At 44.0% G+C, this 16,573-nt stretch overlaps 1 protein-coding gene and 1 long non-coding RNA gene across 2 annotated transcripts in view; one reads left to right on the forward strand and one right to left on the reverse strand.

The window, feature by feature from the left end:
* Positions 1-1,824, reverse strand: part of LOC132820109 (uncharacterized) — a 78,125-nt gene extending 76,301 nt beyond the window's left edge. Inside the window, exon 1 of the long non-coding RNA XR_009645172.1 lies at positions 1,744-1,824. This is a non-coding gene — a long non-coding RNA (uncharacterized LOC132820109). The remainder of the gene's footprint in view (positions 1-1,743) is intronic.
* A 1,030-nt stretch (positions 1,825-2,854) lies between these two features.
* Positions 2,855-15,332, forward strand: pgrmc1 (progesterone receptor membrane component 1). The gene is made up of 3 exons (XM_060832034.1): positions 2,855-3,216; positions 10,190-10,345; positions 14,111-15,332. The coding sequence occupies exons 1-3, from the start codon at positions 2,919-2,921 to the stop codon at positions 14,221-14,223; spliced, it is 567 nt and encodes a 188-aa protein (XP_060688017.1). The 5' UTR covers positions 2,855-2,918; the 3' UTR covers positions 14,224-15,332.
* Positions 15,333-16,573: the final 1,241 nt, after the last annotated feature.

Below are 16,573 nucleotides of genomic sequence, written 5' to 3' on the forward strand. Positions count from 1 at the left end.
CTTGCTAGATTGCCCATGGTGTCCAGGGATGTGTAGGTTAGGTGGATTAGCTATGGGAAATACAACATTACAGGGATTGGGCAAGGGGTGAGTGTGGGTGGGATGCTGTTCAGATAGGAGGTGTGGACTTGTTGGGCCGAATGGCCTGTTTCCACAGTGTTGGGTTTCAGTGAAGGCGTAGTTGACGATGCCCTCCAGCACATCTCATCCACTTCCCACACCTCTGCCTGCGAACCCCACCCCTCCAACCACAACAAGGACAGAACACCCCTTGTCTTCATCTTCCATCCCACCAACTTCTGTTTACATCGCATCATCCACTGCCATTTCTACCACCTATAAATGGACACCACCACCAGAGATGCATTTCCCTCCCCACACCTATCCGCTTTCCGTAAAGACCATTCTCTCCGCAACTCCATTGTCAGGTTCATGCCCCCCACCAACCCCCTCCCACACTGTCAAGGACGTGCAGGTCCTGGGCCTCCTCCATCGCCACACCCTAATCACAAGAATGCCTCATCTTCTGCTCAGGCCTCTCCAACTCCATAGCATCAATGTGGACTTCACCAATTTCTTCATTTCCCCTCCCCTCTCCTTTCCCATTTTTAACAGTATTAATTGCTGCAAGGTAAGTTTAAATGTCCACTCTTTGAATGTTAATAAACAGGTGGTGGGCAAATGAATGATTAGATTAGATTAGATACAGTGTGGAAACAGGTCCTTCGGCCCAACAAGTCCATACCAAACCTCCAAACAATAACCCACCCAGATCCATTTCCCTCTGACTAATGCACCTAACACTATGGACAATTGATTACGGCCAATTGATTCTCATTGCTCTCTGTGTGGCCTTCCTGTACTGAGGGAACTCTTCTGGTAACTGTGTTGGAAGTCTGGCATGTTTTTAAGTGTCTCTGGGTAAGTGCACAGTTTGTAACGAGTCAGGATTGAGCATTGCACCTCCAAAGCTGAATAGATGATTTGGGTCCTCGTGATCTCAGTTCTCGTGTGATAATTACTACTGATAATTACTTACATTCACAACTTTTTTTCCCTCTAGCAAAAGTGATGGATTAATTTGATATTTTTCAGCCTAAAGTTGCAATAAGTTCAGATCCCACTGCATATGTTTAGCTCCTATAGTTTCGCAAGACAAACCTTGGGTTGGGTTGGCAATTTGTTCCATTCTTGAAGGTACAGAGACCTTGTTATAATAGGTTTGATCTGATGTTATCCATGTGGGTGACAAGGTGGCTCAGTAGTTAGCACAGTGCTAGGGACCTGGGTTCAATTCAAGCCTACAGGTTAAGGGGATTCGCCTTGCTAGATTACCCCTCAGCCCCACCACCGCCCCTTGATCTCTTCACGCTCTCAGCTCAGAAGCCTCATTCCTGATGAAGGGCTTTTGTCCGAAATGTCGATTCTCCTGCTCCAGGGATTAGAAACAGGCCCTTCGGCCCAACAAGTCCACACCGACCCGCCGAAGCGCAACCCACCCCTACATATACCCCTTACCTAACATTACGGGCAATTTAGCATGGCCAATTCACCTGACCCGCACATCTTTGGACTGTGGGAGGAAACCGGAGCACCCGGAGGAAACCCACGCAGACACGGGGAGAACGTGCAAACTCCACACAGTCAGTCGCCTGAGTCGGGAATTGAACCCAGGTCCCTGGTGCTGTGAGGCAGCAGTGCTAACCACTGTGCCACCGTGCCGCCCTCAGGATGCTGCCTGACCTGCTGTGTTTTTCCAGCGCAGAGCTCTGGACTCTGGCCTCCAACATCTTCAGCCCTCACTTATTCCACAGCGATGTAGTATGCATTTGTCTGGTCCTCCAGGTTAGGGGGCGCTGTAGTGTGCATTTGTCTGGTCCTCCAGGTTAGGGGGCGCTGTAGTGTGCGTTTGTCTGGTCCTCCAGGTTAGGGGGCGCTGTAGCGTGCGTTTGTCTGGTCCTCCAGGTTAGGGGGCGCTGTAGTGTGCGTTTGTCTGGTCCTCCAGGTTAGGGAGCGCTGTAGTGTGCGTTTGTCTGGTCCTCCAGGTTAGGGAGCGCTGTAGTGTGCGTTTGTCTGGTCCTCCAGGTTAGGGAGCGCTGTAGTGTGCGTTTGTCTGGTCCTCCAGGTTAGGGAGCGCTGTAGTGTGCGTTTGTCTGGTCCTCCAGGTTAGGGAGCGCTGTAGTGTGCGTTTGTCTGGTCCTCCAGGTTAGGGGGCGCTGTAGTGTGCGCTTTTCCAGGTCCACCAGATTAGGGGGAGCTGTAGTGTGCGCTTTTCCTGGTCCTCCAGAATCGAAGGGGCTGTAGTTTGTGCTTTTCCTGGTCCTCCATAATCGAGGGTGCTGTAGTGTGCTTTATTCCTGATGTTCCAGTATAGAGGGAGCTGTAGTTTGTGCTTTTCCTCGTCCTCCAGAATCGTAGGGGCTGTAATTTATGCTTTTCCTGGTCCTCCATAATCGAGGGCGCTGTAGTTTTCGCTTTTTCAGGTCCTACAGGACAGAGGACGCTGTAGCATGCGCTCTTCCTGGTCCTCCAGGTTAGGGGGCGCTGTAGTGTGCGCTTTTCCTGGTCCTCCAGGGTAGAGGGCGCTGTAGTGTGCGCTTTTCCTGATCCTCCAGGATAGAGGGCGCTGTAGTGTGCGTTTGTCCTGGTCCTCCAGGTTAGGGGGCGCTGTAGTGCGCGCTTTTCCTGGTCCTCCAGGGTAGGGGGCGCTGTAGTGTGCGCTTTTCCTGGTCCTCCAGGATAGAGGGCGCTGTAGTGCGCGCTTTTCCTGGTCCTCCAGGGTAGGGGGCGCTGTAGTGTGCGCTTTTCCTGGTCCTCCAGGGTAGGGGGCGCTGTAGTGTGCGCTTTTCCTGGTCCTCCAGGGTAGGGGGCGCGGTCGTTGCTCTGCCGCTGGTTCAGTTCGGTCTAGCGGCTGTAAGATGGCAGAGGAAGCGGTGCAGAGTTCAGTGGGGCCCGGGGTTTTGCAGGAGATCTTTACCAGCCCTTTGAACGTGAGCCTGCTGTTCCTGTGTCTGTTCCTCTTGTATAAGATCGTGCGCGGGGACCGGCCTCCCGAGGGTGAGCCGGCGGATCGCCAGGAGGAGCTGCCCCGGCTCCGGAGAGACTTCACTCCGGCCGAGATGCGGGACTATGACGGCGACAAAAACCCGCGAATCCTCATCGCCGTCAATGGCAAAGTCTTCGATGTGACCAAAGGAAAGAAATTCTACGGACACGGTACAGACCCAGGCTCCCGAGTGACCGCGGCCCCCTAACCCCCCGCTCCCCACCCCACCTCCCCACACTCCCCCACCCCCACCCCACCTCCCCCACCCCCATCTCCCCCACCCCACCTCCCCTCTCCCCCACCCCACCTCTCCTCTCCCCCACCCCACCTCCCCTCTCCCCCACCTCTGTCTCCCCTCTCCCCCACCTCTGTCTCCCCTCTCCCCCACCCCCATCTCCCTTCCCCATCTCCCTTCCCCCCCCATCTACCCTCCCCCATCTATCCTCCCCCCATCTACCCTCCCCCCACCCCTGTCTCCCCTCATCTCGCCCACCCCCCCACCCTCATCTCGCCCACCCCCCCACCCTCATCTCGCCCACCCCTCATCTCGCCCACTGCCACTCTCCCCACCCCACCACCTCCCCCTCCCCGACATCCCCCTCCCATCCCCCCACCTCCCTACCACGACCTCCCACCCCAAAACCCATCCCCACCTTCCCATCTCCCCCCACCCCAATCCTCCTCCATCTCCCACCTTCCCACCCCGATCCCCCCAACACCCACCACCCCACCCCTATCCTACCACTCCCACCCTAACCCCCATTCCCCCTCTCCCACACCCAGTCCCCCACCTCCCCATCCCCAACAACCCCACCCCCACTCCCACCCCACCCCCCACCACCATCCCCACTCCCCCACCACCATCCCCACTCCCCCATCCCCATCCCCCACCGCCCACCCCCATCCCCCACCGCCCACCCCCATCCCCACCACCATCCCCCACCGCCCACCACCATCCCCCACCGCCCACCACCATCCCCCACCGCCCACCACCATCCCCCACCGCCCACCACCATCCCCCACCGCCCACCACCATCCCCCACCGCCATCCTGATCCTCCCCCACACATCCTATCCCCCTCTCCCCCATCCGCCCTGCACAGCCCCAGCCCTGTTCCAAAACCTTACCATTCACCTCCCCTCACCCCACTCCTACCCCGCCCTTTCTTCTCTCCCCCCCCCCCCCCCCCCCCCCCAAATGTTGGAGTTCTTCCAAAATGAATTTTACTGAGCAAGGGTCACAGACCATTGGTGGATGTGGGTGTTTATTCAGTGCGTTGCATGACTATTACCTTCTCAATTTAGTTTTGATTAATTTAGTGCATCACCAGTCAGCAGATTACTGACGGCAGGGCATTGGAGCACTCTGTCCCCACCTCTCAGCACATTGCTGCTAGTATATCTACATTTAGAAGGAATTGTTTTTGAAAATTACTTTTGTTATCGAACAGTTTCTAATATCTTGGCTATGCTATGCTCCTGATTACTCATCGCAGACTGTCCCAAGAAATTACTGCTAATCTTTGTGAATATTAGTGTAGCTCCTTAAACAGTAGGTTGGTTTCACATGTTTGTGTCATTTTAAAATTTAGATCCTAATTTTTTTTCCCCAACACAGTGCTGGCAGTTTGTAATTCTCGTTGACCTTTTAAGAGCCGTCAGACAAAGTAAGGACTACAGATGCTGGAGATCAGAAAGTGTTGTTGGAAATCACAGGATTAGGCAGCATCCGAGAAGCAGGCAAATCTACATTTTGGGCGTAAGCCCTTCATCGGGCATGAGGCTTGTGGATTGGGGCAGAGAGATAAATGGGAGGGGTGGGGGAAGGTAGCTGAGAAGGTGATAGGTAGATGAAGTGAGGGAGAAGGTGGTCGTTCAGAGGTGGGGAGTGATGGACAGGTCCGGAGGACGGTGCTAAGTTGGAGGCTTGGAATGATGTGGCGGAGGGGAAATGATGAAGCTGTTGAAATCCACTTTTATCTCATGTGGTTGCAGGGTCCCAAGGCCACATCGGGTGCAGCAGATGCAGTGGAGGTATAGATATACCTGGGTGCATACTACTCCCCTCACCTCCATCCAAGGTCCCAAGGGATCCTTCCACATCCACCAGCAATTTACCTGTACCTCTACTAATGTCATCTGCTGCATCCGTTGCACCCGGTATGGTCTCTTCTACATCGGGGAGACAGGATGCCTTCTTGCAGATGGTTTCAGAGGACATCTCTGGGACACCCGTCCACTTTCTCTCCCACCCCGTCAAGGACATGCAGGTCCAGAGTCTCCTTCACCACCAAACCCTAACGACTGGACACCTGGAGGAGGAATGCCTGATGTTCCGCCTTGAGACCCTGCAACCACATGGGATAAATGTGGATTTCAACAGCTTCCTCATTTCCCCTCACATTTACCCAGTCCCAAGCCTCCAACTTGAGATCACCCTCCGGACCTGTCCATCTCCCCCGCCCACACACACACGCACATACACACATTTACCACCACCTCTATCACCTTCACCCAGCTTTCTCAGCTATCTTTCCCCCCCACATCCCTCCCATTTATCTCTCAACCCCAACCCACAAACCTCATTCCTGATGAAGGGTTTATACCCGAAACGTCGATTCTCCTGCTCCTCTGATGCTGTCTGACCTACTGTGCTTTTCCAGCAACACTCTCTTGACTTTGAAGAGCAGTCGTTTGTTATTTCAGAATTAATTCAACTTTGTTGGAAAGTATGTGGAATTGAGGGTGATAGTTGACAGTTAATCTCAGGATGGTATCTTTTGGAAAACCACATTTAATAGTAGATTTCTCAAAGAGGGGGGTGTAACATGAACTTGGTATGTCTTTGACTGTGGTTTGAGTTTCATTAAACATTAAACTGTGAATTGCAAAATGTCATCTGATCTTTGATTATCTGCTGCTGTTTGTACAGGATCTGACAGTCTCTCAATTCCTGATAAACATGCATCTGTAAATGACTCTTTCACCAAACACAAACATGTCAGTGCTTGAAAATAATGCTGTAACCCAGTTCGGTTCATTTTCTCCTGTAACTTTTTAATGAATAGTTCTCTGTGACCAGAAAATGCTGATAGTTTTGTGCCTTGAAGAGAATTACTGTTGTTGTTGGTGCTAATTTTGGATATTGAATCATTTACTGACTATTCAGGCAATGGCTAAGAATTAACCCTGACTTGTAAGCAGGACTCAGTTTGATTGTCTTATAAAATTTATGGCTGCATTCCACTTAATTTCAAGGTGCTTTGAAGATTTTTTTTGTTGCACACACCTTTTATGGTGGTGAAGTATCTTGACCTACTTCTGACTGAAATAATACAAACAGGCTGGGTGGAAGCTTTCTTTGTTTAATCTGTGTTGATATACCTAAACATGCTTAGGTATGATTTCAGATAGTGTGGTGTGGCAGTCATAGTAATCAAGTACACTAAAATGTCAGCTAGAACAGTCAGCAAAGTTGTCATCCGCTTAAAAAATGCAGCATATGCTAACGCATGTAGGAATAAATTGATCGCATCCAGAAGTTGGACCTAACTATTAAAGCCTCTCTTGCATGCCTCAGATCTAGAAATGTCCTTCAGTAGTTTTGGTGACATAATCACGATCTTGAGCTGCAAAGAAAGCAAGTGGCCAACTTTCAAAAACATCCTTTATCCCCTCCACCGCGTCCTGATTGATGTCCTTGTGATGTTTTCATTTGGTACTTGGCTGTGTTTCCTTAGCCTTACTTGTTATCTCCACCCAAGGTTCTATGCATTATGGCCCCTTCAGAGTGTATGTACCTCATGAGCGGGTCTTGTGGCATAGCTGTAGTGTCCCTAACTCTAGACCAGCAGATCAGAGTTCAAGTCCCACCCACTCAAGAGCTATGTCATAATATATTTGAGCAGGATAATTAAAATACTTGGTTTTTTATTATGGTAGCAATTTTGTAGTTCTCCTTCTGACCACTCAATCCCCTCGAAAGGGAGTGTTTGATCTGTACTATTCCTTGGTTATTGGTTATTGGAAAATGCACATAATGGTGACTGAGGCAATGAAGTATCTTAGTAAAATTAAAACCCCAGTTGGATTTCTTTTGACATGTTGCAACATCAAATTTTGTGGTTTAGCTCTTTTAGAAGATTGTAAAGTAGAATTAACCCAGTGAACAACAAATTTGGTGTGATATCAGGAAATCTGTGAGAAATTGATCCCATTCCTGATGAAGGGCTTTTGCCCAAACCGTCGATTTTACTGCTCCTTGGATGCTGCCTGAACTGCTGTGCTCTTCCAGTACCACTAATCCAGAATCTGGTTTCCAGTATCTGCAGTCATTGTTTTTACCCAACTGGAATATAGCCTAGTGGAGGTAAAAACCGGAATTGTTTTCTTAGGAGAAAATGCCAAGTGTGGATACAGTTGGATGCTGTGATGTGTGTATTTTTGGGCCATTTGTGATAAATAGGGCAAAGGTAAATTGACAGGATTTACTGCCTTGAATAGCTCAAAGTTATCGTGACAATAATCTTGCTTTCAATGTTTAATAAACACAGATGTATCTATTCAGTACTCTCAAATCAGTGTTCCAACTTTAGGCATTAAGGAGCCTTGGTGGATCTCTGTGTAGCCTTGAGTGTGTGATTTGTTTTGTGCTGACGAGAAGAACTGGACAAAGTAGTCCAGGAGAGATCAGACAAGCATTTTTTTTACATAGTTTGTTCTTTCATATATTTAATTTTTAATTGTATAGAATTGCACATTGATTTGTTCAAACTCCCTCTTCCACCCCACTCTGCCAAGTCTGGGGATATGAAGTCCAATTGTATGCTCAATTCTGATCAAGCTGAGATGCAGCAAATACTGAGGGTTGAAAATGAGGTCATTTTGGTTATTTAATATTGTACTATGCAAAAACCACCTACTGATTAATCAGCATCTTTAAAATCAATTTTCCTTCCTTTGAGTTATTTTTGATATTAAACTAGAAGGTTTACTGAGAGCTAAACCACAACTGATGAGCATCCTTCTTGCTAAAGAGTGGAATGGGTGGGATTAGAGTGGTCTGCCTTGCAGCGGGCAGGCCTGTTCCTTCCTTCCTGCTGCTAATGCTTATTATCAAGTGTCCAAGCTGTCACAGCAGGAGCTCCAAACCATAAATGCACAGGGCTTTGTTAAAAATGGCTGAATGTCTTGAATACTGTTGAACTATCTATTACAGTTCAATGCCCCAAACTTCATTGAGCAGTAGTGCTTTTATATTTCCTCAGAGTGAATGTTTTATAAGGGGAATAAATAAAGTGAAAATACATTTTAGCAAAAATATGTCTGAGGACATGCGAATATCCACGTTGCATTGTGGTGATGAATGCTCCGTGTTTAGCTAAAGACACTGTGGGTCTGTTAGACTCCTCCATTGTTTTATGTTTGTGTTTTACACTGATTCTTTCCATTCAGTTGTTTAATTTTATTTTATGATGTGGAGATGCCGGTGTTGGACTGGGGTGGACAAAGTTAAAAATCACACAACACCAGGTTGTAAGTACAGCAGGTTTATTTGGAAGTACAAGCCTTTGGAGCGCTGCTCCTTCAGTTAGCTGTGGGAACAGCACCCCGAAAGCTTGTACTTCCAAATAAACCTGTTGGATTGTCATCTGGTGTTGTGTGATTTCTAATTTTAAGCTTTCTATTTCTTGAAATGTGTTTCATACTCTTTCATATCTCTGAATGGTTCAGCTGCCAGGATTACTCTGGTGAGTTGAACTTTGGCCCTTATCCCAAGTACTGGGCTTTTATTGAGATCTAGTTTGCCCAGAGACCTAATCTGGTGCTTTTTAGATCACTTCATTATCCATTGATATATACTGGCATTGAGTAATCCAACTATTATTGCTTCTTGGAAGATCATCTCCAATTTAAAAAAAATGCCATTGCTGATTTGTGTTCTCTTCCCCTCCATTTATCCAATAAGTTACCAGAAGGAAATATAATTGGGCTGGGGCATGGTTAGCTGTAACAGTCAGACTGGCCTTTCTGCCCATGTCTGGTGGCTGCTAGTAGAAATGGGAGGTTGTGATCAAACACTCATTTATAGTCTGATGGGTAAACCAAAAAAATCTTTATTTTCAAACAAGGCTGATAATCAAGAGTTGTCCGGATGGATAACTATTGTTGCAAAGTATAATGGACAGAATCAAAACATTCAGTCCTTCCATTGACACTCAGCAGCAGTGTGTGCTATCTGTAAAATGCACAGCAAAAATCACCAAAAATCCTTAGACAGCTCCTTCCAAACCCACAACCACTTCCATCTAGATGGACACAGGCAGCAGTTATACCACCAAAGGAATAACACCACCTGTAAGTTCCCCTCCGAGCCATTCACTGTCCTGACTTGGAAAGGTATCACCATTCCTTCACTGTTGCTCCTAGAATTTTGCCCTTAGAGCATTGTGGGCCAGCTTACAGCATGTGGACAACAGCAGTTCCAGAAGGCAGCTCACAGTATCATCTTCTTAAGGGCAGCTAATTAATGCTGGCCAGACAGTGACACCCATGTCCCATAAGTGAATAAAAAAAGTTAACAGACACTACCATCTGAAAGAGAGAGACCTGGGTGGAGATAGAATTCAAGTACAAAGCAGATAAAAACTTAGTTCCCTTATGACTTTTTCCTATCAAATGTGACATCACATAACCTAATCCGTAATGCAGCACAAGTGACAAAGTACTGTGATGAAATGCTGAGAGATTTGACTGTTTAATGAGATAGACTAAACATTTCTAATAAAGCTGATGGCATGTTAGCCATTTCCATGTTAATGTCTCAGCATAATTTCAGGGTCAAGGATTAGAAAGTTTGAATTGCAGTCGAACATCTCTTATCCTCCCGGCTCAATTACTATTTTGGGGCTTTGTTTCTTTATGACTCTCAAATTTTATATTGTTTGGTTGATTTCTTTTCAAATCCTGTAAGCTGAAAAGGAACTGCACAGCTTCTAATCAGCATAGTTAAGCTCAGTTTAATTGCCATGTAGTAAGTCTTTGTTTTCTGTGAGATAATTTCTCCCATGTCCCAGAATTGTTAGGGAGGTGAAACTTCAGTTGAAGGTCATTATTGCATTAATAAAGTACTGTTTTCACTTAGAGGGTCCTTATGGCATATTTGCTGGTAGAGATGCGTCAAGAGGCCTTGCTACATTCTGCCTGGATAAGGAGGCATTGAAGGACGAATATGATGACTTGTCTGATCTTAATGCGATGCAGCTGGAAAGTCTTCAGGAGTGGGAGATGCAGTTCACTCGTAAGTATTGTATGATAATGGATGTCTGAACTTCTGTTTGTATTGTCTGGGCCAGGAGAGATTAATCTCTTGTATAAAATTCATGGAAGTGCAGTAAAGAGGAAGAATCTCAGACTGAATTATCCTTTGCTGTTATCCAACTGTACAAATGTGTGTACAAAACCTCTTCATAATATTTTCTCCCACCACAGTATTTTTTTAAAAAGTCATTTGTTGACACATACCATCAGTACAGAATCAAATGTGAAATTGTCAGCTTGCTATTAAATCCTTTTTGATCTACTATGCTTAATACTGTGGAATCTTATTCATAGAGGTTTACTGTCAGTTAGTACTTCCTGTCATATTAGCTGATTCCCCTGCCTGTGGCGGTTTATTGAGGAAGACACAAATGTTATGGTCATCTATCACAGAGGAAACAAATGTACAAAAAATTTACATTTTTGGATACTAAATAATTGAAGGGATGTGGGGATAGCGTAAGAAAGTGAAGCTAAGGTGACTGATCATTGTTAAATGGTAAAAAGGGCTTGAGGGGCTGATTGAGCGTCTCCTGCTCCTGTTTCTTATGTTCTCATATGTAGCAGAATTATGTATTCAGTTTGGATAAATACCAAGTGGTGAAATTGCTACACTCCAGAATTTATGCCTGGGTTCCTTAGACATCCTATTACACCTCTAAGGGGTAGAATCCACTTGAAGATGGAAGTCTGGGTACAGCAAAGATTAAAAGCCTGTACCACAGAAAAGATTAGGAAGCAAATCACGATCCTAATTCATCTCTAATGACTAATGCTTCTTCTGTGAACTTCAGAAAAAGCAGACCGGAAATGTCTTACAGCTTCTAATACAAACAAATAAGGTATGTTTTGTTTTCATGTAGCTATGTAATTCCCGATACATTGTGGGGTATACTTGCACTCGAATGTTCTGACTGGAGAAAAGTGCTTTGCAGCTCATTGCAGTAACATAAGCTTTTACCAACAAGTTTTACTGATACTAATTCATTTGTGGAAATGGACACACTAGCCTTTCAGGTTTGTTCTGGAGCTTGGTAAGCATATTGTGTTAGTAACATTGATGCTTGGTTTCTCAGTCTGTCTTCAAAGTTCTTCCAAGACCTCCATAGAAATTACAATCACGTATTTTACTCCATCTTAAATATTGGCAAGGTTTCAGCTTTAGTCACTGACAGTGATAACGTGAACCTTGACTAATCCTTGCTGAGTCAGAAGGTGGAGGCTTTGAGTTGTCGGTTAGACAGTCCTGCTGAGTGAAGAATGGAGTCTTATTCTGACAACCATGATTCTGCTGTTCATTGGGTGTGATAGGCTCTTGCTCATTGTTTGGAATGTATGAATCTATAAAATCACTTTTGTCAATAACAACTGACTACCCAATGGGTTAATATAAATCTGGGTACTGTTACAGTCCCAGATGAAAATATCATATTTTGGTATAATATGTTTTATTTAAAGTGACTAAGCTTGAGATTCCAGGTTCAAACTAAGAGAATAAAGTCACGTTGTGCTCAATTATCTTGGGAAATAATCTCAAGAGTCTTAGGCACAGGTTATCAAACCTGTTTATTGAGCCAGCGTTGGTAGAGTTTAGCCCAGAAAAGATTGAGAGGTAGCACTCTAATTGAACGAAAATTCATCAGATATTTCTACATTGTAAGTCACATAGACAGTACGTTACTCAAATTCTTAAATTGTCTGTATTAGATAAAAACCTTGTTTTTTTTTCCACATTCCAAAAGCGGCAAATCAACCTGTTATCCTGGTCTCACTGCTCCCTATCTTCCCAGGTTCCATCCTATCTCATTTCCAAAGCCTGTGTTTCATTTCTATCCTTAACTAAATCCTATTGCTTTATCTTGGTGATGGGGTCATTCTCACATTCCATTTCCAACGAAGGCCTCAGTTCAGCCACACAGCATTTTCACAGAAACCCTGCTGCATCAACATCTGAGCATGTTTATGCAGTTTAACTAACTTTTCTTTTAATCTGACTACTTTATCTAATAAGAATAAATGAAATTGAATCTTAAATGATTTATATGATTGTTGCCATAGAATCATAAGAGATGTACCGTATGGTAACTCAAACTCTCTAACTCATTCAAATCCCAGCTGGAACTTCATGTGAATTTAAAGGTGAAGCCAATTTTCCCCTAATAGTCACAAGCCTCTGTAATTTATAAGAAACACGTTAATCTTTATGTACAGAATTAAGGAAGTATAGCAGAATTATATCATGCATGTAATACACAGACAACTTGTACTCCAAAATCTAGAATTAATATGAGGTAAATCTGAGTTAATAGGCGAACTATGGTCAAACATTTGCACGATACAGTAAGTAATGTGGTTAAGATGCATCCCACTAATTTCTCGGAACACTCTTAAGATGGAAGCAGTTACTGTGAGTCACAAAAAGTCTTTTAAAAACTCAATCTTCTTCACTTGTGAAGATCTACCTTGAAAACTCCTCAAAAACTGTGTCTTGAGTTTGCTCAGCTGCTCATGTCCTGATGTTTCGATCTCTTTCTCTGATGCTGCATTCCTGTGGATTCTCAAGCAGCTCTCCAGCACAATTCTAGCTCTTTCACAGATAGTTAGCTTCTCAAAGCTGGTAATGCCCTTGGGTTTCTCTTAGCTCCAATATTTTGAAGCTGCATCAAGCAAATACAGTGATGGGCTTCCTTCACACTTCCCCACTTAGCGAACAACTCCTTGGACATTAATCAGGCACATGCTCCTCACCAGTTTAGTTGTATCGATACACCTTCTCATTGTTGCTCCTCTGTCTCCATTCAGAATCAGTGACTTTCTGCCTTCTCAGTACTTTGGAAATGTTCCCGAGCTCTGCCTGCCTGGAACCTGCTAGCCGCAATACATCTGTAGCCTCGAGTATCTTCTGTCTGCTTCCAACTGTCAGACAGACCCACAGCATGCCTATTCCTGCTTCCTGTTGTCAGGTTTTCATGCCATCACCCCACGCAGACACATTACTGTCTTTGAAATGGACACCATGGTATCTGGAACACTGGAGCATCTGCAACCTGATCTGCTATGTGCATGCATTGGGATTTCTGAGGCTTGTCAGGAGACGGTGGAAACAAAACCAGCAATGAATTGCAGTAATGCATTTCATTGTTTGATAGCCCTTTCAAAACAAAAATTCTCTTGTATTTAAAATCTCTTCTTGTACAGTTATCTAATCTATTTCTATTTTGGCCTGATATTTTATGATTCAAATGAACTTAATCTCTTGTAAAAGCAAAAGCCACAGAATTTTATTTTTACTAAATTTTCTGTGGACATGTAGTAATGGAAATGAGTGTGAGCATTTTGTTCCCTCACGTGCGCACTCAACCTTGAGTCTTTCCTCGTTACATTTTTTCAAAGTATGGTTAGAATACTGTGATAATCATAGCTCCTTGGTGTGGTGTTACTAGGATCCAACTCTTGATACTGTGTGTTTGGCATGATCAGTATAGAACAAGTTGATTACAAGACTGGATAAAGTAGGGTTGTTGTCCTTTCAAACATGCACCTGTGTATAGTCCATGTTGTGATGTAACAGAGAGATTGAGCGAGTTGAAGGAAGTGAGGTTTCACCCTTTGCATGGTAACACACTGCAGTGGGAACTAAAATGTGTGCCAGCATGTGTTTTGAGAGACTTCCTAAGATTGGAATGGTAGGTCATTTGAACTAATGCCTTTAATAGTTGTTTTCTTTCTTCTCTATCTTTTTCAGAGAAGTACTATTATGTCGGAAAACTCCTGAAACCGGGAGAGGAGCCCACAGAATACACGGATGAAGAAGATACAAAAGATGCAAAAGAGGCTAAAGAATTGATAAAGGAGTGAAGTTCTGCAGTTTGGAAAGATCTATTTTTGTAGAATTGATCAAGCAACAACATTGCATTGAAATTTTTGAGTAAGATTTCTGCGGGGTGGGGAGGGCATGATTATTGCAACTGTTCGGTCTCATTAGTTTGACAGATGTTTTGTGGTGAAGCATGAAGATTTGTGGAGGGAGGTCCATCATTCTGAGAACAGAACTCAGCTCTAAATATTGTAAAACTACAATAACACGACTTGTCCCAACCAAGGCAGAGCTGCTCAGTCTGATAATCAAACTATTCCATTCAGTCAGGATAATTGGAAAATGTGTAGCCAGTGTTTTCTTTCATTTATTTTATAGAAGAGGGAAAAGGCCTTTGCGCTTTAGAAGCTTGTGGGTGGGACAGCAGGGAAACGAGCATTCAGCTTGACCAGACCAGCTCAACATTTCACACGAGCAAATTGCATTAAACTACATTCCCACAGAGCTAACCCATATTTCACTTAGGTTGGGCTTGTAGCAATATTTTCGGTTCAGACAGATGTGCATCACCAAACAAATTTACATTGCGTATGGATACTGTAGGGTAAGCAGTTAATAATTCTGGTCAATCTTGTTGCTTGCCTCTTGTAAATGTGACAGAGCCCTGAGCAGATGCAACGCCTCGGCAAAAGTATCCAGCAGTAACTGAATGGGAATTTACAAATTCTGAACACTAAATTGATGTGGGGGATCAATTCAGTTAAAATCACATTCCCTTTAAAATAATGAGCCTATGAACCAAACTATTTTAATGTGTGTGTTAAATAATTCTAGCAGTAACCAATAAAAAAAACAAGACGTTTGTTTCTGTAGTTTTTCTAGATGTTGGAATAAAGTGACCTGTTTCTGTGCCATTGTATAAACTCTTGTACAACAGTCGTCACAAATGGGATGCTGATATGTGACCTCATGAGAGAATTGTGCTTTGTAAAAAAAAAAATTCAAAATTCTATGTTTGCATTAAATGTATTCCTAACCAGATTAAATGTTGTATACTAACAAAATATGGTAAGTCTGTACTATACACATCAGACAATACTGTGCAGCATGTGGTTACTTTTGTTGAAATAAAGAATGTCACTACTTTGAATTCGAAAATGTACTGATTTACTTCTGTAAAAATTAGAATTGGAGTACCGTTCTCAGAATAAGAGATCCTCTGGTACAGTTGGCAGATACTCTTAATACACACTAAGGGTACAGCAGTGTCATAGTTGCAGAACTGAACCGTAACACAGACATTGAGTTCAAATTCTTAAGGCAAATCATGAAATTTTAGGTAGAGAGTAATGGTGCACTGTGCCAGGAAATAACTTTAAATTGCTGCATTACTATCAGAAACTCAGCTCATTAAATCTGTATTCTTAAGGAAAGGTCACTTGCAGTTATTATTAAATCATAGCAAATAGGAGGATAGATCATTTGATACTTTGAGTCTGCTCTGCCATTCATTATGCTTATGGCTGATCATCTGACCCGATACCTTTGTCCCAGTTTTCCACACTACCCTTTGATCTCCTTAAATGTAGCCTTAAATGTTACATCAAACGTCTTGAAATCATACAATGTTTGGGCCTCGCCTGCTTTCTATGGTAGTGAATTCCATCGGCTTACCATTCTGCATGAAGATATTTCTCTTCATCTCAGTCCTAAGTGGTATCATCGTATCCTTAGACTGTGATCCCTGGTTCTGGACATAGCCAACCATCAGCCACTTTCTGCCCTAATCTATCAATCAGTTACCTTTGTACTATGGTGAAGGACCTTTCCAATTCACATTTTATACTTGAATTCAAAATCATTGTATCCAAATGTTCCACGGTATTTGATTTTAGTGTTGAAATTCAGTTTAAAGACTCAATTACATTTTGAGGCATTTAGAAAAGTCAGTATAACTTTACTATAAAATGTACAAAAAGAGATGTTCTAATAAGTAACTTTGATTACAAAGCACAAACTATTTCAACAGTACATTTAGCATTTGTGAATGAACTTTGTGTCATTGCTGTCTGTAAACATGTATATTTAAAAGTATTTTACTTTGAAATATTACTTCTAGCATCTGGCATGAAAGTTGGTTTAACTAATTTTGCATTTGTGATATCAGTTGAATCAGCATCATTGTGCGCTCACACATAACGGCCTGGTGTGTGGGAGTAAGAACATGGGAGAAGCTCAAGCCCTAAGATTGTTGAACTCAATATTGAGACCTGAAGGCTACAGAGTTTCCTAGTGGAAAATGAGGTGCTGTTCTTCCAGCTTGTGTTGGAGCATGGTAGCAAGGCTGAGTCAGAGGTGTTGACAGGGGAGCACTATGGTGTGTTGACAACT

This window comes from Hemiscyllium ocellatum, chromosome 11 (genome assembly GCF_020745735.1).
Source record: "Hemiscyllium ocellatum isolate sHemOce1 chromosome 11, sHemOce1.pat.X.cur, whole genome shotgun sequence".
NCBI classification, from domain to species: domain Eukaryota; kingdom Metazoa; phylum Chordata; class Chondrichthyes; order Orectolobiformes; family Hemiscylliidae; genus Hemiscyllium; species Hemiscyllium ocellatum.